The 20,296-nt window shown below is 52.2% G+C and overlaps 1 protein-coding gene across 1 annotated transcript in view; it reads left to right on the plus strand.

Annotated features, from left to right (window-relative positions):
- The window catches only part of si:dkeyp-27e10.3 (UPF0606 protein KIAA1549), a 54,641-nt gene extending 38,967 nt beyond the window's left edge, over positions 1–15,674 (plus strand). Inside the window, exons 10-22 of the mRNA XM_035402210.1 lie at positions 1,541–1,718; positions 2,352–2,536; positions 5,164–5,369; positions 6,950–7,077; positions 7,411–7,425; positions 8,258–8,463; positions 9,978–10,207; positions 11,302–11,443; positions 11,891–12,211; positions 12,779–12,831; positions 13,284–13,432; positions 13,887–14,044; positions 15,372–15,674. Coding sequence (XP_035258101.1) covers positions 1,541–1,718; positions 2,352–2,536; positions 5,164–5,369; positions 6,950–7,077; positions 7,411–7,425; positions 8,258–8,463; positions 9,978–10,207; positions 11,302–11,443; positions 11,891–12,211; positions 12,779–12,831; positions 13,284–13,432; positions 13,887–14,044; positions 15,372–15,608 — 2,208 coding nt within the window. The 3' untranslated portion in view covers positions 15,609–15,674. The remainder of the gene's footprint in view (positions 1–1,540; positions 1,719–2,351; positions 2,537–5,163; positions 5,370–6,949; positions 7,078–7,410; positions 7,426–8,257; positions 8,464–9,977; positions 10,208–11,301; positions 11,444–11,890; positions 12,212–12,778; positions 12,832–13,283; positions 13,433–13,886; positions 14,045–15,371) is intronic.
- Positions 15,675–20,296: the final 4,622 nt, after the last annotated feature.

The raw sequence follows: 20,296 nt of genomic DNA on the forward strand, positions 1-20,296 counted from the left end.
CCACCCCCTCCCGAAACCATCCGAGGCCCAGGACAGGGTATCCATGGCAACGCGACTCGTGCAGCCCAGTGCCTGAGTCGCTCCGAAACCCAGTTTCTCCCCCACCCTCCTCCCTCCACCCGCTCCCCCCCCCCCCACAGCGCGCACAAGTAATGATAGCGGATCAATTATTAAGCGCTATCCGCCGCCAGCCCTGAGTCATTATGAGAAAGCTAGGCTACGCCGGCTGTGGGCGGGGAGAGGGTTTATTAGAGGGCCCGCTGGCGCTGACGGTGCTAAGAGGTTGCGAGTGATAAAACACACGGCTCTTGTTTCGAATAGCGTCTCTCCTCCTCCCGGCTCCGTGGGTAAAATTCTGTTTGCGAAGCCCTTATGGTTAGCCTCCATTCAGTTCTGCTATCCAGTCATCCGTCCTAAATCGCATGCTGAAGTAAAAGGGAGATCTTTCATTTTTATGATTTCTCGTTTTGCTCGAGCGGTTTTTGGCTTCCGCAAAAGTAAAGGTTACGGCGATGAAGTCTCGTTTTGCTTTGAGAGGGCGGGGGGGGGACATGGGGAGGGAGCAAGGGAACGGGGGGGTTTCTCAGTCTCTGGATGGTTGAGCGAGCGTCGCGTCCCCCCCCCCTGCGCCCGAGTCACGATTTCACCCCCCGGTAGCTGTGACTCGGGGGGGTGTCCCGCTGAGGGGCCTTGCACCGGCTGGTTTTAGGGTTTAGGCCCTCCCCGGCCTCACCACTGTACTGGGCTGTCCAGTCCAGAGAGAGGGCCTGCGCTCTGTCCTATGGGACAGTGTGCCCAGACAGCTGTGTGGGCGACATAGCTCAGGAGGTAAGAGCGGTTGTCTGGCAGTCGGAGGGTTGCTGGTTCAAACCCTGCCCTGGGCATGTCGAAGTGTCCTTGAGCAAGACACCTAACCCCTAACCCCTAACTGCTCTGGCGAATGAGAGGCATCAATTGTAAAGCGCTTTGGATAAAAGCGCTATATAAATGCAGTCCATTTACCATCTGCGTGCTGTGCTTTATATGTATCTGTGTGGGTGTGTTTCTGTGTGTCTGTGCGCATGCAAATATATGTGTGTGTTTTCCCCTTGGGCAGGACGTTTGGTAGTTGAGTAGGACATTGAGTACCTGCTAAATTCTAAGGTTACATTTTAAACGCCCTTTGTTGTGTGTTTTAGCTGTAGGCTCTAATAAATAGTTAACGGTTGTGTGAGCGTGTGACTGTGTGTATGCGGGTGTGCGTGTGTGTGTGTGTCTGTGGGCATGCACACATGTGTGTGTCTGTGTGTGTGTCTGTGTGCGTGTGCGTGTGTGGATTTGTGTGTGTGTGTGTGGATTTGTGTGTTTGTCTGTGTGTGTGTGTGTGTGTGTGTGTGTGTGGATTTGTGTGTGTGTATGTGGATTTGTGTGTTTGTCTGTGTGTGTGTGTGTGTGGATTTGTGTGTGTGTATGTGTTTGTGTGTGTGTGTATGTGAGTGTGTGTGTATGTCCGAGCCCAGCATTAATTCAGTGATACCCCACCCCCCTCCCTCACCCCCAGATTGTGCGGACGTCCCGGCTGGAGGGCCCGGACTACCCCCTGGAGATGGTGTACTTCGTGGAGGGCCCGGGCGGGGAGAGGGTCCCGGCCGTCGCCACCTCCGCCATGCTCAACCAGCTGGACGTGCAGAGGGCCGCCATCGTCCTGGGCTACCGCGTGCAGGGCGTGCTGGCGCAGCGTGAGTGCCCCCTGCAGGCCGCTCGTAAACATCGCACCCGCCAGTCACAGTAATCTGCCCCCCTCCGGGAAAACCTGTGCATTTCGACAGTAGCTTTTATACTAATTACCGTCCCATGTGACTCGTTATTAAGTTCCCCGGTGAAATTACAAACGGTTGAGGGAGGGAGGGAGGGAGGTGCGAGGGTAGAGCAGCGTAGTGCAACGGTTTGGGAACGGGTCTCGTAACCTGAAGGTTGTTGGTTTGAGTCCCTTGTGGCACATTGCCGTTGTACCCTTGGGCCAGGGTACTGAACCTGAATATCTTCCGTAAGAATCTCTGCGTGTTTCATTTCATTGTCAGTCGCTCTGGATAAGATGGCTGAATGTAATGTGTTTTAAAGCGCGCCTCTAGTGAAATTATGTTATAGCTTGTGACGGATTCCTAAGACAGAATTAGTTGTATAGAAGCCACACCTCTGCTATGTAAGAGCAGAGCTGTTATAGGCCCCAGGGTCTCGTTGAGTGGATGGGGGCGGGGTTGATGAAACAGCAGCTCGATGCTGCATTGAGAGTCGACAGGAAGGGGAGGGGTTTGACCGTGGGCGTGGTCTCTCTCCTCCCACCCCCCCCCCCCCGTCCCCCCCGTCCGCAGCCGTGGAGAAGCTGGCCGCCCCTCCCTCCGAGACCCAGAGCAACAACATGTGGATCATCGTGGGCGTGGTCGTGCCCGTGCTGGTGGTGGTCATCATCATCATCATCCTCTACTGGAAGATGTGCCGCACGGACAAGCTGGAGTTCCAGCCGGACGCCATGGCGACCGTTCAGCAGAGGCAGAAGGTGAGGGGGGGGAGGGGTCAGCCCCGCGCGGATTCCAAAGGGGCGGGTCTACAGGCCAAGCTACCTTTAGCCTCATCTTAGTCCCGCCCACTTTCCCTCGCGAGTCTCTCGTGTGAACGCGTCTCCCCCCCCCGTTTTTGTTCAGCCCGCCACAATCCTGCTGGAACCAATACCGCTTGCTCAGGGCAGGGAGGCCGCTGCGCTCTGTGAGGAAGAGCAGGAGGAAGAGGAGGAGGAGGAGGAGGAGGAGGGGGATGAGGAGGAGGAAGAGAAGGTAGAGCGTAGACTAAAAGATCCCAGGAGACTCAGAATAGATTCGGACGGTCTGTGTTTGGTGTTTGAAGTTGTAGATGAGGGATCGGCTGTAGATGAGTCTGGTCTGTAGCTCTTGTTCAGAGGTTCTGATTTCAGGATTGAATACATTCAGACTACGTGACTGAAAAATCTTGGCTGATATCTGTTTCTAAATGCTAATTTGTTAGCGATTCGTGTTCAGACATTTCTGTGGAAAAGTGTTCATTTTAATTTGTCGTCGTATAGTAACCAATCGTATGCACTCGTTTGTAAATTACCAGAAATTCATTTTCAGTGCTCACCAGTACAAGTGCTGGCCCAGCGTTTGGCCCTTTTACGACAGACACCGAAATCAGAATCTCTGGAAACGGCTCCCCTGTCAAAGCTCTAGCTGTCCTAAAACGATGTGGTGCGAGTAGAAGCGTGTTACGGTTAGATTGTGCACCCCCCTCTCTCCCTTGCCGTGCCCCAGGCCCCCTGATACGAGCCCCTGCTTCTCTCAGCGCGGACAGAGAGAAACGCAGATTTATTCGGGTGGTTTGGGTCCCTGGAGGCCTGGCTTGGACTTTGTAACGCAGTTTCCTAAAAAATCAATGCGTTACAAAGAAACTGCGCAATGTGCACGGCACAGGAAAGAAAGGAATGAAAAAGGAAGCAAGGAACAGAACCAGAGCGAGCCCGATTGGTCAGCAGCGAAAAGCCTTTACGACCCCTTGTGCGCCAAGATCCACAATGCCGCATTCGACCAATCAATTCGACCGACCGAGTCAATCGACCAATCAATCGATCGACCGACCGATCAGATTACACCGAAGCATACCGTTTATAACGAAGGAATTTTTTAATTTAAAAAATGGGCCCAGAACGTTCTTTTCAGAACGGTCCGCGGATCTTCTGCTATACAGTGTCTGCGGCACACGGCAGTGAGCCCAGTCGAGTAATTAATGGCTCGTTAGTAAGCACAAATTACTTTTGGGTCTGGCCCCTCAACGCCAAGGTCATCGCACGCTGAACAAATGAGTTTGCAGCAGTGGATTTGCACATTTCCCTTGCACAACAAGCGGTGATTATGGGGAACGTGTGGCTGCGATATAAAACTAAAAAATATTGTTCTAGCCCTTTTGGAAATGGAATATACTACAGCGTAGTGAAATAAAGTATACTATCAATATCAGAAGAGATGTCTCGGCGCTTCATAACGTGTGGGCAAATGTACAAATGATTGCCGATTTCAGCTATTGCAGTATTTCTGGAAATACGTTGTCGTGAAATCCATTTGTGTTTGTGCTTCCTGCATATCCGCGGTATGTAATATATTGCTGATGCCATTTGCGTTAGGGAGGGGCCAGACAGCTTTGGCAGCTTTCTGATTGGTTGAACGGCTGCTAGGGGAGACTGGGCGAGGGCAGTAGGGGGGCTCGGCCTGGCCTATATCTCTCTGGTCTGAGACCTCTCCTCTCTCCTGTGGCTGTGTACGGCAGAATGGGCTCTGGTGGATCGCTGGTGTTTTCCGTTTTTACTCCTCTGTCGTTCCGTTTCTTTGTCCACCTTCCCCCCCTCTCCTCCGCCGATCGCCCTCCCTTTTCCGCCCGCCCGCCCTCCTGCCTCCTTTTCACGACGTGTCTTTGCCTCTTCTTTCCTCCCCCTCTTCCTTCTCCTGTCTCCTCTCTTCTCTCGTCTTCTCTCTTTCCTTTCTCTTGTCCTCTGTTCTCCTTTAATTCTCTCTCCTCTCGTTTTTTTTCTGTCATCTCTTCTCCACCTCTCCCCTATGGTCTTCTCCTGTCCACTCTCCCCTGTCCTCCTCTCCTCTCCTCCTTTCTTCCTCTCTCCTGTCCTTCTTTCCTCTGTTCGCCCCTCTCCTCTCCCCTGTCCTCCTCTCCGCCTTTCCTCCTCTCTCCTGTCCTTCTCGTCCCTCTTCTCCGCTCCTCCCTTCTCCACCTCTCCCCTATGGTCTTCTCCCCTCCACTCTCCCCTGTCCTCCTCGCCTCTCCTCCTTTCCTCCTCTCTCCTGTCCTTCTCTTCTCTGTTCTCCGCTCCTCTCTTCTCCACCTCTCCCCTATGGTCTTCTCCCTTCTCCTCTCCTCCTCTTTCCTCTCCCCTGTCCTTCTCCCCTCTCCTCTCCTCCTCTTTCCTCTCCCCTGTCCTTCTCCCCTCTCCTCTACTCCTCTTTCCTCTCCCCTGTCCTTCTCTCCTCTCCTCCTCTTTCCTCTCCCCTGTCCTTCTCCCCTCTCCTCCTCTTTCCTCTCCCCTGTCCTTCTCCCCTGTCCTTCTCTCCTTTCCCCTGTCCTTCTCCCCTGTCCTTCTCTCCTCTCCCCTGTCCTCCTCTCCCGTAGCTCCAGGCCCCCAGTGTAAAAGGCTTCGACTTCGCCAAGCTGCACCTGGGCCAGCACAGCAAAGACGACATCATGGTGATCCAGGAGCCCGCCCCCCTCCCGGCGCCCGTCAAGGAGGTGACGCCGTCGGAGAACGGGGACGTGCCCACCCCCAAATCCAAGACCTCCTCCACCAAGGCGTCCCGGGCAGCACGTCGCAGAGGGAGGTCAGTTCTTCCAAAAAAATCTGACGGGGGGGGGGGGGTAAGGGAACCGGGTTTTTGAAACCTTTCACCCGAACCCGTCTTCTCTGCAACCTTGGCTCTCTCATACAACATATTCAGATGGACACACTGGACATCAGGCAACCATTAAGAACTGGCGAAACAACCTATTTTGTTTTTTCCCTTATTATAATTTTATTGGTGTAAAGTGTAGAGTTACAATACAATACAATACAATACAATATACTTTATTGTCCCTGTGGGGAAATTTATCTTGGACTCAAGTGCTGCACACATTGAAAACAAATTGTGTAGCCTCCTAGTTCTCCATATTAAAGTAAGCTAGTAAGCAAGCGAATGACTCATTTAACACGTTTTATGAAGGCCCAGAGCTTTTATACAGATAGTAATTGTGTCAAAAGAATCGCCATAATACTTACACAAGCTACCAAGTCTTTAACAAAAGAGCTGATTTGTTTTTAATGGCTGGGAACGGAAACATAAAAGTGAACGTAAAAATGTCCGTCTCCAGCAATAGCTAAGGAGCGAAAATGAATCGCCGCGGCAACGGGCGAGGCGTTTGTCAACGTTCCGCGCCGCGTGCGCGTGGCTGACGTGCGGTTGCCAGATAGCCAGACGCCGCGGAACGCCCTGTTGGGTGGAGCAGCTGCAGGTCGCTCGCAGACTTCTGTCGAACGCGTGAATGGAAGCGAGAAAAAGAAAAGCCCTTAAATATTCCACCTAAAAAAAAAACAAAAACGGGCTAAATAAGCGAGTTCTGATGCCTACAGCCAGCCTCACAGTGAAGCTCCGGGCATGCGTGGATTTTTAGGTTTCCCTTAGACGTGTTACGTATTATAAAAATAAAATATTTTCCTTTTACGTTAGTCCAGTTTAACTTGGTATTCCGTTTGGCTACGAAAACCCACATACTGGTAGTTTCAATGCCGATACTTTTAGAAGGTGGTGTAGGCCAGAGAGAAGAGAGACTCAGGTTATGAGTTATGAAGCCGGAACCTCGATGACCTGTCGCTGTGACCCTCCTCGCCTACGCCGGCCCGCTCCTCGTGCCAGCGCTGCAGCGAGCGCGGCAGCGTCATGAAATTAATTTAGGATTTACGACATCACGGTAATAAGAGACCTGTACTTGCTGAACACTGGAGAACAGGAGCTCTGCCACGACGTTGTCCGTTCTGATTGTATATTCAGTTAATAGTCGCTTCTGATTGCCCACACTTCAAATCTGAATATCATGCTAGTTCCGCAAAATACACAATCTTCCGCAAGAGCAAGACCAAATCTGGGTCTAGTGTATACATTTCTTACAAGATACAAAAACTAATTAAAAATCTCAGCTGAATAAAACATTTAAAAGCTTACTACCATGGTATTTGTTTTCTTAGATTTTGTATGTAGTTCAAAGGATGATTTTAATAGCACAAGGACAAAAAGGTGTTACAGATGTATGCATGTATTCTGGTGTTGTGAGAGGCTAACTGTTGCCGTGGAAACAGGAGGGGGTTTGGGGTTTGGGATTCGGGGTAGCGGCGGCGCGTGGTGACCCCCCGTTTCTCCCGTGGCAGGATCTCCCCGTCGGACGGCGACTCCTTGGCGAGCGACCCTTCCAGCGGGAGGGAGTCGACCGAGGAGAACCTGAGAGCGCCCGCCCCGCCCGGCGAGGGGAAGCAGGCCCGCAAAAACGCCAAGAACGGCAAGAAGCGCCCCCGCCCCGAAACGCACGCACGCACGCACGCCTGAAACTCGCCGGGCCCAGTCGGAAGCTAGCGCTAGCGCCGAAAGCTACTGCAGCTAATGGGGAAAAAGCCCTGTGGGCCGCCCCGGGCGGTGGCGCTACGGCTAACGTGCGGTGAATGTGCTTAGCATCCAATGTGTACTGAATTTGCAGTGAAGGATAATGTGCTTTGCTACAACGTGACGTTCCTGGATCGAATTCTCGTAGAAATTCCCTTGTCTTTCCCCCCCCCCCCCCACCTCTGAAAACTTCTTGTTCTTCTGTCTTCTTCTCTTTTATTGTGGCCTTCAGGGAAGAATAAAATTGGTAAGAGTTCATTTTTGTTTTTTAAAAAAGTTTCGACGACCGCAGGACGTCGTTGCTGGAGCAGCGAAGCAGGTGGAATAGTACAGATCTGAGGCGCTGGTTTAGCGCTAACGTGCTAATCTTAGCTTTTGTCCACCTGCTCCTCCCGCAGTCCAGTTCTACTTTATTTTTTAAAAACATACAAATTAAAAGCGTGTTTTTGTTGGAATTCTGACTTGAACTGATAAATTTTGACATTTCATGGTTTTCGTTGTAAATTGCGTGTCCATGGCATGATTGATCAAAATACTACCATGCCAGTTATAATTCCTGCCCTGGTATCAGACTGCAATCAGATTTTTTGTCCTTATAGCCACAGTTAAATGTGAGCATTTGTGTTTTTTCTTCTCAAATCGTAGACGAAGTGAACTTAGTAACACGTAATTTATTTGTAAACGTGAATTAAAACCAGGCTGCTAATCTTGCTAAAGTGTCAGAAAACAACTGCTCTCATGCGCCATCTGGTGGGTAACAGACAGTAGGAAAACTTCAAGGGCATGTGGTGGGAGACTGAGGCCAAGCAGGCTGTCAGACAGAACGTGTCCATGCCTGAGGGCAAATCGTCTGAACGCGCTTTAGGGCTAGCTCGATAAGCTTAGCCTAGCTAAGCTGCTTGCTGTTGTTTAGCACGTTATTTGTCCCATTTAGGTGCGTCACTCATTCAGAAATGTCATTCATTAGTCCTTGCTTTCACTCTATCCGTTTCTGTGGCTCGGAATACGGCGGTTCGAACGTACCGACCCCGTCCCTAACCCTTCTGCCCCCCCCCTCCCCCGCCCGTCCCCCCCCCCAGGACCCCCGCCGGCGAACGGGGCGGACGAGCAGCTCTCCTCCGCCTCCATCTTCGAGCACGTGGACCGGATGACGCGCTCGGGCGACGGCACCCGCCGCGCGGCCAACAAGATCCAGCTGATCGCCATGCAGCCCATGCCGGCGCCGCCCCAGCACAGCCCCGCCGTCACCGAGCGGGTGTCCGAGAGCGCCAAGATCAACAAGGAGGTGAGCCCCCCCCCCCGGCCCTCCCCCCCCCGACCACGCCCCCTCCCGGATACGCCCCCCTCCGAGTATCCAATCGCGGTACTGCGTCTCAGAGATAGACCCCTGTCCGCTGGGTCCACCTCAGTTTGACTTCCTGCTTGAACACCTGGGCGAGTGGTGTTTGGTCTGGATGATCCAATCAGCTGGGCCGATTTGAAAGTAGATTACTGTGGAGAACGATGATTCGTTCGAATCTCATCAAGCAGAATCCTCAAACGCCAGGGTGTCACTATTTCCTGAAGATATCCGCAGCTGATTCAGCTGGCTCGTTATCAGGGTTTGGATCAATTCTACGTCCATTCAGTCGATTCTGGCAGTTATTCAGATCAGTTAATGGATTGAAAAATCCCCATAATGTTGGATTGAAATTCAGTTCATTTCCTGAGTGAACTGGATTCAAATTGAACTGACCCACACCCGACTCATGATCTACTGGTAATTTGACATTTAGTGTAGAACCACTCAACCCTGTTCCTGGAGATCTACTGTCCTGTAGGCTTTCACTCCAACCATAACAAAGCCACACCTCACTCAACAGCTAGAGCAGGGCTGCCCAACCCTGTTCCTGGAGATCTACTGTCCTGTAGGCTTTCACTCCAACCCTAACAAAGCCACACCTCATTCAGCAGCTAGAGCAGGGCTGCCCAACCCTGTTCCTGGAGATCTACCATCCTGTAGGTTTTCACTCCAACCCTAACAAAGCCACACCTCATTCAGCAGCTAGAGCATGGCTGCCCAACCCTGCTCCTGGAGATCTACCACCCTGTAGGTTTTCACTCCAAACCTAACAAGGCGCACACCTCATTCAACAGCTAGAGCAGGGCTGCCCAACCCTGTTCCTGGAGATCTACTGTCCTGTAGGCTTTCACTCCAACCCTAACAAAGCCACACCTCATTCAACAGCTAGAGCAGGGCTGCCCAACCCTGTTCCTGGAGATCTACTGTCCTGTAGGCTTTCACTCCAACCCTAACAAAGCCACACCTCATTCAACAGCTAGAGCAGGGCTGCCCAACCCTGTTCCTGGAGATCTACCACCCTGTAGGTTTTCACTCCAAACCTAACAAGGCGCACACCTCATTCAACAGCTAGAGCAGGGCTGCCCAACCCTGTTCCTGGAGATCTACCGTCCTGTAGGTTTTCACTCCAACCCTAACAAAGCCACACCTCATTCAGCAGCTATAGATCTCACTGAGCTGCTAATTAGTAGAATCTGGTGTGTCAAATCAGGGTTGAAATGAAAACCTTCAGGATGATAAATCTCCATGAGCAGGGTTGGGCATCCCTGGTGTAAATAATGATGAGCGTGACCCCCCCCCCCCCCCTTTGTCCTCGCCGGCCTTTGGCGGGCGGGAGGGCAGTTTGGGCGGGCGGGGCGGGGCGGGGCCGACCCGGGCCCGCGTCCGTCTCACCGCAGCGACGCGGTCTCTCTCTCTCTCTCTCTCTCCCTCTCCCCCTCTCTCTCCCCGCTCCGAAGATCCAGGTGGCGCTGCGGCACAAGTCGGAGATCGAGCACCACCGCAACAAGATCCGTCTGCGGGCCAAGCGCCGGGGCCACTACGACTTCCCCGCCATGGACGACATCATGGACTCCTTCGGCGACCTCAAGGACCCCGAGCAGATCTACCAGAAGGCCCAGATGCAGATCGACAAGATCCTGGACCCGGACGCCCACGTGCCCTCCATCTTCATGGAGCCGCGCAAGAGGTCGGGTTCGAATCTTCGCCTGCGTCGTTGGGGGGGGGGGGGGGGGAGAGGCTGGGGGGAGGGTTGTTCCAGTGCTGGGGGGGTTGTTCCAGTGCTGGGGGGGTTGTTCCAGTGCTGGGGGGGGTCGTTCCAGTGCGTGGCCTTTTAAATTTTGGTTTACTTTAGCAGGCCCTAGTGACAGCCTCAGCAGTGGTCCGGTACGTGTAGCTGACAGTTGGCACTGACCTCCACCTTTTTTTGCATTTTTTTAAACGCCACGCCGTTTGCAGGCCCAAATCAAAGGCCTTGGCGGGGCCGTGTTTGGCCCCCGGGGGGCCACGTTCGATCGTGGGACCCCCCTGTCGTTGACCTTGCGAACAGGTACCTTTTAGCCCCGTTTAGAAAATCGTCCGGTTTACAGTTGCTCATCCTGAAAAAGAAAGATTTTCATTTCGAACGCGAATAAAAGTAGCCTTTTCGGGATGGTAAATGGTAAATATACTGCATTTATATAGCTCTTTTATCCAAAGCGCTTTACAATTGATGCCTCTCATTCGCCAGAGCAGTTAGGGGTTAGGGGTTAGGTGTCTTGCTCAAGGACACTTCGACATGCCCAGGGCGGGGTTTGAACCGGCAACCCTCCGACTGCCAGACAATTGGTCTTACCTCCTGAGCTATGTCGCCCCTTATGGGATGTGCGTTAGCGTCAGTTTGACGGTGTTCCCAGCCCTTAATGAGCCTTAATGTTAATCCCTATCTTTAAAAAAAAGCCTCTAGGAGGCTGTGAATTCGCTGGAACTTTGGTCTGGATGCGGTTCTGCGCCGGTTGAGAGTTCTCCCACCGTTTCGCAAGTTACGGTCGTCTGGCGGACAAAGACGGCTGTTTAACTCGGTTTACTTGACGCTTTTATGCCGGCGTTTTGGTATCGATAATTGTTTGGCCGAGACATCGAGACTGAAAGGACTCTTTGTAAGACAGTGATGCGGAACGTCAATAAAAAGCGCTTTAGTCGAGGGTTGGGAGCAGTGTGGCGATGCAGAATGTGAGTGTGAAGTGATTTAGTCGATGGGTTGGGAGCAGCGTGGTGACGCGGATGGTTTTGGGGGTCCCTCAGCGCCAGGGGGAGGCGGTCCCCCAAGCAGAGGAAGAAGCCGCAGGTGAACGGCACGGCGGTGGAGGACAAGGACCGGCTCATCACCACCGACAGCGACGGCACCTACAGGAAGTACCCCGGAGTCAACAACGTGGCCTACGTGGTGGGTGGGCCCGCGCATGCGTCTAAATACAGCCGGCGCATGCGTATAAATACAGCCGGCGCATGCGTATAAATACAGCCGGCGCATGCGTATAAATACAGCCGGCGCATGCGTCTAAATACAGCCGGCGCATGCGTCTAAATACAGCCGGCGCATGCGTCTAAATACAGCCGGCGCATGCGTATAAATACAGCCCGCGCATGCGTATAAATACAGCCAGCGCATGCGTATAAATACAGCCAGCGCATGCGTATAAATACAGCCGGCGCATGCGTATAAATACAGCCATGCGCGCACATGTATACACACACACACACACTCTCTCTCACACACACCCACACACAGACACACTCTCTCTCACACACACACAGACACACACTCTCTCACACACACACACATATTTCATTAATTAGTAAGCATTACTCTCTCCTCTTTTCGCCCTCACAGTCGGACCCCGACCAGCTCCCCGAGATCCGGAGCCCCTCCCCGAACGACGACGTGTTCCTGGGCCCGGGGTCCCCGCCCCCGGGCCCGGCCCCGCCCCCGCCCCCCTACGTGCCCCCCCAGCCCTCCATCGAGGAGGCGCGGCAGCAGATGCACTCCCTGCTGGACGACGCCTTCGCCCTGGTCTCCCCCTCCTCGCAGGGGAGCACGCCCGGCATCAACCTGCCCAGCTCCAGCCCCCCGGCCCGCACCCCCCGGGCCCCGCCCAGCGGCCAGTGGGGCTCCTCCCACCCCTCCGCCCCCGCCCTCAGCCCCTTCTCTGCGGTGAGTGCGGGCTAAACCATAGAGCTTAAACCATAAAAACCGTAGAGCAAAAACCATAAAAACCGTAGAGCAAAAACCACAAAAACCATTTAGCTAACACCATGAAAAACCATAGAGTTAATACCATAAAAAAACCATAGAGCTAAAACAACAAAAATCATAGAACTAAAACCATAGAGCTAAAACCATAAAAACCATACAGCTAAAGGCATAAAAACCATAGAGCTAAAACCATGAAAAACCATAGAGCTACTGAACAAGACATCCCTGTATCCCAGTTGTGTTTTAATGTTGGAATGTGTTTAGCGCTGATGCACGCTGTTGTGTTGCGTTAGCCTTGTCTTGGCGCTGCGCGGTGCCAGATGTCAGTGTTGTGCGAGTCACGTTTACGCAGTCACATATGGATCAGTGAACGTCAATCAATCAATCAACAGCAGGGGGGGTCCGCGCCGGGGGGGGGGGGGGGAGTGAAGTGTTTGCCCGTGCGTGAGAAAGGCTCACCTACTCTGTGAGGAGCTTGTCATTCTCATCTCTCTCTCTCCCCGTGTCTGCATCTTGTTCCTCCAGAGATACGCCGAGCTCGGCATGTCCCCGCCCTCGGTCCAAAGCCTATTGCAGCGGTAAGTCATCTATGTGTGGTGATGACCACCAACATCCATCCATCCATCCCTCCATCCATCCATCCATCCATCCATCCATCCATCCATCCATCCATTAGCTATACCCGCTTATTCCTGAGCAGGGTCACAGGGGGTTGCTGGGGCCTATCCCAGCATGCACTGGGCGAGAGGCAGGCCCAATACACCCTGGACAAGGCCGCCAATCTATCGCAGGGCACACACACCATTCACTCACACACCCATACCTGTGGGCAATTTAGCGTCTCCAGTTAGCGTCTATCTGAATGTCGTCGGGCTAGCCGCCAGCATCCCGCACGTTATTTCCCGTCGCGTTTCGTCTTTTGTGTGTTCCTGGAGACGGAAGTTTCCGGATAGACCTGTGCTTGTAGGGTCCTGTTGTGGCCACAGGGTGGCGCTAGCGAGCGCTGAGTGTGTGTCGTGTGTCTCGTCAGTCAAGGCCTTGGTTCGGGGTACCCCCCCTCGGCCGAGCCGGGGGGGCGCGGGGACCAGCTGCAGCCGGAGGCCCTCTACTCCAACAGGGCGGCGTACCCCGAGGAGCTGCCCTCGTCCGCCAGACCCCGGCCAGTAGGGGGCACCACAGGTACGTGCCCTGCCCGGTCTACCTCTGCACAGACGCCCTAAATTAAATTTCTCTTTAAAGAGAAAGCAGCCTGTTGCTGCCGTTAGTTGCATCCATATAGGTTGAGTTACCTGGTTGTGCTTATTCATTACAGAGAGGGTGAGGGTGGGGGGTGGGGGGGGGGCAATAGAAGCAGGGCAAGAGAATGTACTCTTACCTGCAGAGGTGCAGTGAAAGTAAAGAATATTGTTGCTGAAACGTGAGTGCCTATTGCTAACAGTGTGCGTGTGTGTGTGTGTGTGTGTGTGTGTATGTGTGTGTGTGTGTGTGTGTGTGTGTGCGTATGTGTGTGTGTGTGTGTGTGTGTGCGTGTGTGTGTGTTTGTGTGCGTGTGTGTATGTGTGTGTGTGTGTGTGTGTTTGTGTGCGTGTGCGTATGTGTGTGTGTTTGTGTGCGTGTGTGTGTGTGTTTGTAGGCGCCCAGCTTCATCACCTGACGCAGGTGGGCCTGTCCAGCCGGATTAGCGCGTACCCTGGGGCGGGCCGAGCCTCCTCGGCTCAGACGGGCGCCTCCGTCTGGGGACCTTACCGCGCCGACGAGGAGTACAGCAGATCTGCTCCCGTTAGGGACACTGTGAGTTCAGCTCTGTGCTCACATACAGCACAGACACTGTGAGTTCAGCTCTGTGCTCACATACAGCACGACACTGTGAGTTCAGCTCTGTGCTCACATACAGCACAGACACTGTGAGTTCAGCTCTGTGCTCACATACAGCACAGACACTGTGAGTTCAGCTCTGTGCTCACATACAGCACGACACTGTGAGTTCAGCTCTGTGCTCACATACAGCACAGACACTGTGAGTTCAGCTCTGTGCTCACATACAGCACAGACACTGTGAGTTCAGCTCTGTGCTCACATTACAGCACAGACACTGTGAGTTCAGCTCTGTGCTCACATTACAGCACAGACACTGTGAGTTCAGCTCTGTGCTCACATACAGCACAGACACTGTGAGTTCAGCTCTGTGCTCACATACAGCACAGACACTGTGAGTTCAGCTCTGTGCTCACATTACAGCACAGACACTGTGAGTTCAGCTCTGTGCTCACATACAGCACAGACACTGTGAGCTCAGCTCTGTGCACACATTACAGCACAGACACTGTGAGTTCAGCTCTGTGCTCACATTACAGCACAGACACTGTGAGTTCAGCTCTGTGCTCACATACAGCACAGACACTGAGTCTGTCTGTGCTCACATACAGCACAGACACTGTGAGTTCAGCTCTGTGCTCACATTACAGCACAGACACTGTGAGTTCAGCTCTGTGCGCACACACAGCACACATACAGCACAGACACTGAGTCTGTCTGTGCTCACATTACAGCACAGACACTGTGAGTTCAGCTCTGTGCTCACATACAGCATGTGCACACTGTCACTAAGCCGACCAATTCTTTGGACAACCAAAAGTTTTTCTAAAATTATCAGGGCAATTATCAAATATATAAAACAGTGCACATATAAGACTGTGCACACACCTCCCACAGTAAACACCACATGCACTTCTGTAGCATTTGTTCATTTATTCTAGCATGAAATGTGATGTCATTTGCTAATTGTGTTTCTTAAATATTGCTTTTGTAATTACTGTCTCTCTCTTCCCCTCTTTCTATCCCTCCCTCTCTCATCCTCTTTCCTTCTCTCTCCCTCCCTCTCTCTCTTCCTCCCTCCCTCTCTCTCTCTTCCCCTCTCTCTCTCTCCCTCTCTTCTTCTCTCCCTCCCTCCTCTCTCCCTCCCTCCCCCTCCCCCTCTCTTCCTCTCTCCCCCTCCCTCTCTCTCTCCCCCTCCCTCTCTCCCTCCCTCTCCCCCTCCCTCCCTCCCTCTTTCTCTCTCCCTCCTTCCCTCTCTCTCTCTCTCTCTGTCTCTCTCTCTCTCTCTCTCCCTCTCTCCCAGGTGCTGTGTTCTCCAGACAGCTCGGCTCCCTCCCTGTTCCAGATGCCCCGGACGGCGCTGAGGGAGCCCTCGGCCCCCCCGGCCCACCTGGACGCGCCCGGGACGGGGTACCCCTCCGCCCCTCCGGAGGAGAACTCCCCGCCCAGCCACTCCTCCGCCTCCCTCATCAAGGCCATCCGGGAGGAGCTGATGCGCCTCTCCCAGAAACAGGCCGCCGTGCCCAACTACCACGGCTGAACCCTAACCCACCCCCCTCCAACCCCCACCACCACCACCACCACCGTCCCACAGAACAGCACTTCCCGCAGGACTCCCCCTGTCACCCCCCCCATTTTCTGGGTCCAGCTCTGTGTGATCGGGCCCCAAAGGCTCCGGACCAATCAGGGAGCTCGTTACAGGCACGTGGGAAGCAAAAGGGGGTGGGCCGGGTGGCCTGAGAGTCTGGTGATGTGACGTGGGCTGAGGCATGATGGGAACCCAGAACTGTGACTGTCTGTGGTGAGGGGGGGGGGGGGGGGGGGGGGTGCGGGGGCTGGTCCATTTCAGTTCAGTCCACGGAGTGAGCTGACTTTTTTTTTCTCCCATTTTCTCCCCAATTTAGTCGTTATACCAATTCCCCGTGGTCCTGGTGGATGCGCTATCCTTCGGTTGGTCTGGGGAGGGTGTAGACTACCACATGCCTCCTCCGATGCATGTGGAGTCGCCAGCCGCTTCTTTTCACCTGGCGGCGAGGAGTTTCACTGGCAGAGCGTAAAGCGTGCGGAGGTTCACGCTGTCTCCCCCAGATCCCCTCACTGCTGAACAGGCGCCCCGAACAACCAGTAGGAGTCGCTAATGCAACAATCAAGATTCATACCCCTCACCGGCTTCCCCCCCGCGAACACAGCCAATTGTGTTCGTAGGAACGTCTGACCAAGCCGGAAGTACCGCTGCCGGGGACTGAACCCGGGTCTCTGCGGTGGTAGGCGAGTGCTTATACCTCTACACTACCCAGACGGCCCTGCGAGCTGACATTTATTAGAAAAGATCGCTCGTGGGACATTTTGGGCATTTCTCCAAGCGACTTCGTCCGAAGTTTAGTTCATTTCCCGAACCGGTTGGATAGAACTGGAATGGACCTCCGCACCGTTGGCCCACAATGCACCCCTGAGGACTCTGTTTTGAAGAGCTGTGGTCGAGACTCTTCTCTTCTTTCTTTCGTTTTGCCTCTTACTGCTTTTACTGAGTTATTCTTTGCAGGTGAGTCACGAAGTGTTGTCACCTTGCACTACGAGTTGTGACAGTGTTCCTCATAAACGTGTTTTTTTTTTTTCCTTTAAAAAGAGATATTACAATACGCAGGTTTAGCACTGGAGTTTCGTTTGTGTGACTTTGTTGAAGTGCTTCCTGGAGAGGCGTGTTTTTCTCCTCCCGAATTCGTTTGGTGCTAAGTCTCCACGTGTTCCCCGCTCGTCCCACCGCGAACCGCACACCGCCTTCGGCCGCGACCGAGCGAGCGCCCGTCTCGATCGGCCGGTCGAACGACGCGGGAAGTGGCGCGCGCGGGGGTAAGAGGCGTCCTACTTCCTGCGGGGTCCCTACCCGCCCCTTCTGCCAGCAGTTAACCTCGGAAGGAACGAAATCGGCCCGTTTGAGCTTTCGTTAGCGACGTCAGCCGCGCGACTGGCGAGTTTTCGTTTTTTATTTAAACAAGTCTCGGAACGAAACCCGGCTATAAGCGGCCCTTAAATGCTTAGCTGCCGTTGTGGCAGTGCTAGCATCCTTGAGCGTCGACTGACGATGCGAGGACAGAGGAACGTGCCGGAACTTCTCGCTGCAGAATTTTGAAAGTGTTATCTTACGTTTCTTGTTACCCTGTGGTCTTTTTAGAAGAATCTACTGAACCTCAGTTTAAAGAGAGACCGCAAAAAAATAGTAGCGTTGTGAAAGTGAGCGGTCCACCCCCCCCCCCCCAAATTTGGGCGGAGTCGCGTACGACTACGTGGCGCGTGGGATTGCCGGAACGCGGTTTGATTGGTTCTCGCTGGGTTGATTGACAGCATGTGATGTCTCCGCCCATTATGGGGGCGGGCGCATGAATTCTGGCTAGCCCGTCACAACGCTACAGGCCTACACATTGGTCGAGGCACCGAAGCCGCGCACTGCAGGGGCTAAAGCCCATTGGCTTGCGTTCTAAATGAGTTTCGACTTATAAACGTAATTAGTTACAGAAGGGGTACAGCTTACCACCACGAGCACAAAACTGATTAAAAAGCTGAAACAGGGTAGACCAGTGTCGAAAACGCACGCGGTAGCTTTGAACCGTTCATCTGTTTTTTTTATGCCCGTTGTCTCCAAAACATTATATATTCTGCGTATTATGCATTTTTGATCGTTATTGGAAAAGTAATGACCAAAATACTGTTTGACTGTTTGCTCCTGTTTTTTTTTTTTCCTTCTGTCAACTCCGAATGGCTTTACTGACTTGAAACTTGAGTTTTTGTTTTTTGTTTTTGTGTGGGGTGGGGGGGGGGGGAGTTTGCCTTTTAAAAATTTAGCCGAGTCCAAAAGCTGAGTTCGCCTTTTTTGGCGCGTGGCCGTTCCGTTGTCCACCTCTTCCCCTGTCCGTTCTTGGTTTTTTGGAGTATTATTGTTTTACAGAAGCCTGATGCATTTCTCTGGAGGAACCTCGCGCTCGGAGACTAGGGGCTGAGAGTTCCGAATGCAGTCGAGAGAAGGCCACTGATTTGACTACCGCAAAAGTATCCGCGTCGAAACCGTAGCGTATTGGGAGTGTCGAATGAGGGATCCCCATTCGTCGATGACGTCAGGCCGCGGTGTGACGCGGCGTCCGCGAAAATTCGAATAGGGGGAATTAACGTTTTGCGTAAAAAGGAATACACAGGAAAATATTCAGCGTTAAATCAACTCTCACAGAGTACATACGGTCCCTCTTGGACTCGTACAGTACGTACTCTGTTAGAGTTGAAATAATACTGGAAATTTGACTGTACACACACGTGCACACACACACTGACACACACGCATACGCACACACACACTTGCTCACGCACACACTTGCACATGCGCACACACACACACGCCAGGCAGGCCGAACGATGGTGTCGCAGAAACAGCTGCACAAGCTTTAACAGACGGAGTTGTGGTCTCCCGAGTCCAATACGTGCCTTACAGCTTTTCCCCACACACCGGTGTACAGAACCCCGCTCTCCGCCCCCTCAGTCTCTCCTCGGTAATGGCAGCTTCTGCCCCGTTTCCGTCGGAGACTCAGCTCTGCTTTAAAGGCCGACCTGGTTCAACCGTCACCGGGGTCAAGTGAGGAACTAGACGAAACGGCGATATTGACTGCTGTTTTTCTCTCTCTCAACGGTTACAACGCCGTACATCCCGTTGCATTGTCTGTCTTACGACTGTTTTTGGTTGTTGTTGTTGTTGTTGTTTACGTTTTTGAAATTTCCCTCGGTTTTTTTTTAATGTCTGTGTTTGTTTCATGTTTTAAAAAATAAAAATTTTAAAAAGAAGTGGGGGGGGGGGAAAGTTGGCCGGTCCAACGGTTGGTTTGTTTAACAAACTGCATGTCGAATGAATATTAAGTTTGAATTATTTAGAATGTGTGTCACTGTGCATGCTAGTTATGAGTATTAAAGGATATTCAACAAAAAAAAAAAAAAGACATGGACACTAAGTTTTACAGATTTGTGTAGCAGATGATTGAACTTTATGGTTGGAGACTCTACCGTGAAGGTTGAGTCGAATATCGTAGAGCATTTTGCGGAGTCATTTTTGAAAAGCGAAAATGACCACGCAAAAAAAAAAAAAAAAAGTTTCAGATACGTGTGTTTGTCCGTTTTGTTTTGTTTGTATCCCTGCGGTTGTTCTTGACGTCTAAATGGGTTGAATTATTCTTTAGATATGTAGATAGAGGTATTAACCGTTAACAAAAGCAGTAAATGGTTTGTCTGAACACTCCCGTTGAAGGGACTACCTTGCGAGCTGTGATTGGTCAGAGTTATCGTGGATCTCGATCGGATGTCACAGGTTGTGTCCGGGGAAGATACTGTTCCTCTAGCACATTGTCAGAGCCAACAAAAAGAAGAAAAAAAAACACTGCAAAGAGGAAAGAAGTGGTCTAAGAAAAATCACTCAACCAGTAATGAGCTTCTGAGTGACTGGTTTGTATTTGTGTTATCTGTTTGGGTGAGTAACACGTGTCTCTAATGGTTAAAGATTTAACACTGCAGATATGGAGAACCCAAAAGTATCAATGGACCATTGTGCTTGTTGCAAAAAAAAGAGAAGAAAAAAGTGAAAAAATAATTTCGTTCTTTGAACTCTTCTTCTACAGTCAGTATCTCATGAATATTTCCTATAAGGTGCTTTCCGTAAAACAATAATACAATAACATTCTGTGTGTTGCCAACAATGTATTAACGTCTACATGGTATTGACTCAAAATGGGACAAGCTTAATATAAAAATATTGTATTGAGGCTTGTTTCAAAAATCACTGTTAACTGCCTATCAAATGTACTGTACATTTCAAACAATAAGACCTGCAAGCAAAAACCTTATTGTACTCAGAGTTTATAGAGGACCTTGCAGTGGCGTTGCTGTTGTACCTTCGGAAAATGACAGGCGCGAAACTTCAAAGCCGCGTAGAACGTGGGCCCCCGAGACCGCGGAACGATGCTCGCTCACTGCCGACCCCGTTGTTGATCGCGGCGCTCGTCCACGGGCCTCTACCGGTTGCCTTGTAGGCGTCGCGCGGTTCGGACAACCCCGCTGAAAACGTTTTTTTCGGGAAGAAGGACATTCCGCGGTCCTCCCTGTCGATCAGAACTCTGCCGTTTGATGTGGATAGATAACCTGTTATGTAAATTAAACATGTAAATAAATGTGTGATCAAACACGTTTTTTTTCTTCTTT

Source organism: Anguilla anguilla, chromosome 19 (assembly GCF_013347855.1).
Source record: "Anguilla anguilla isolate fAngAng1 chromosome 19, fAngAng1.pri, whole genome shotgun sequence".
In the NCBI taxonomy this organism is placed as follows: Eukaryota; Metazoa; Chordata; class Actinopteri; order Anguilliformes; family Anguillidae; genus Anguilla; species Anguilla anguilla.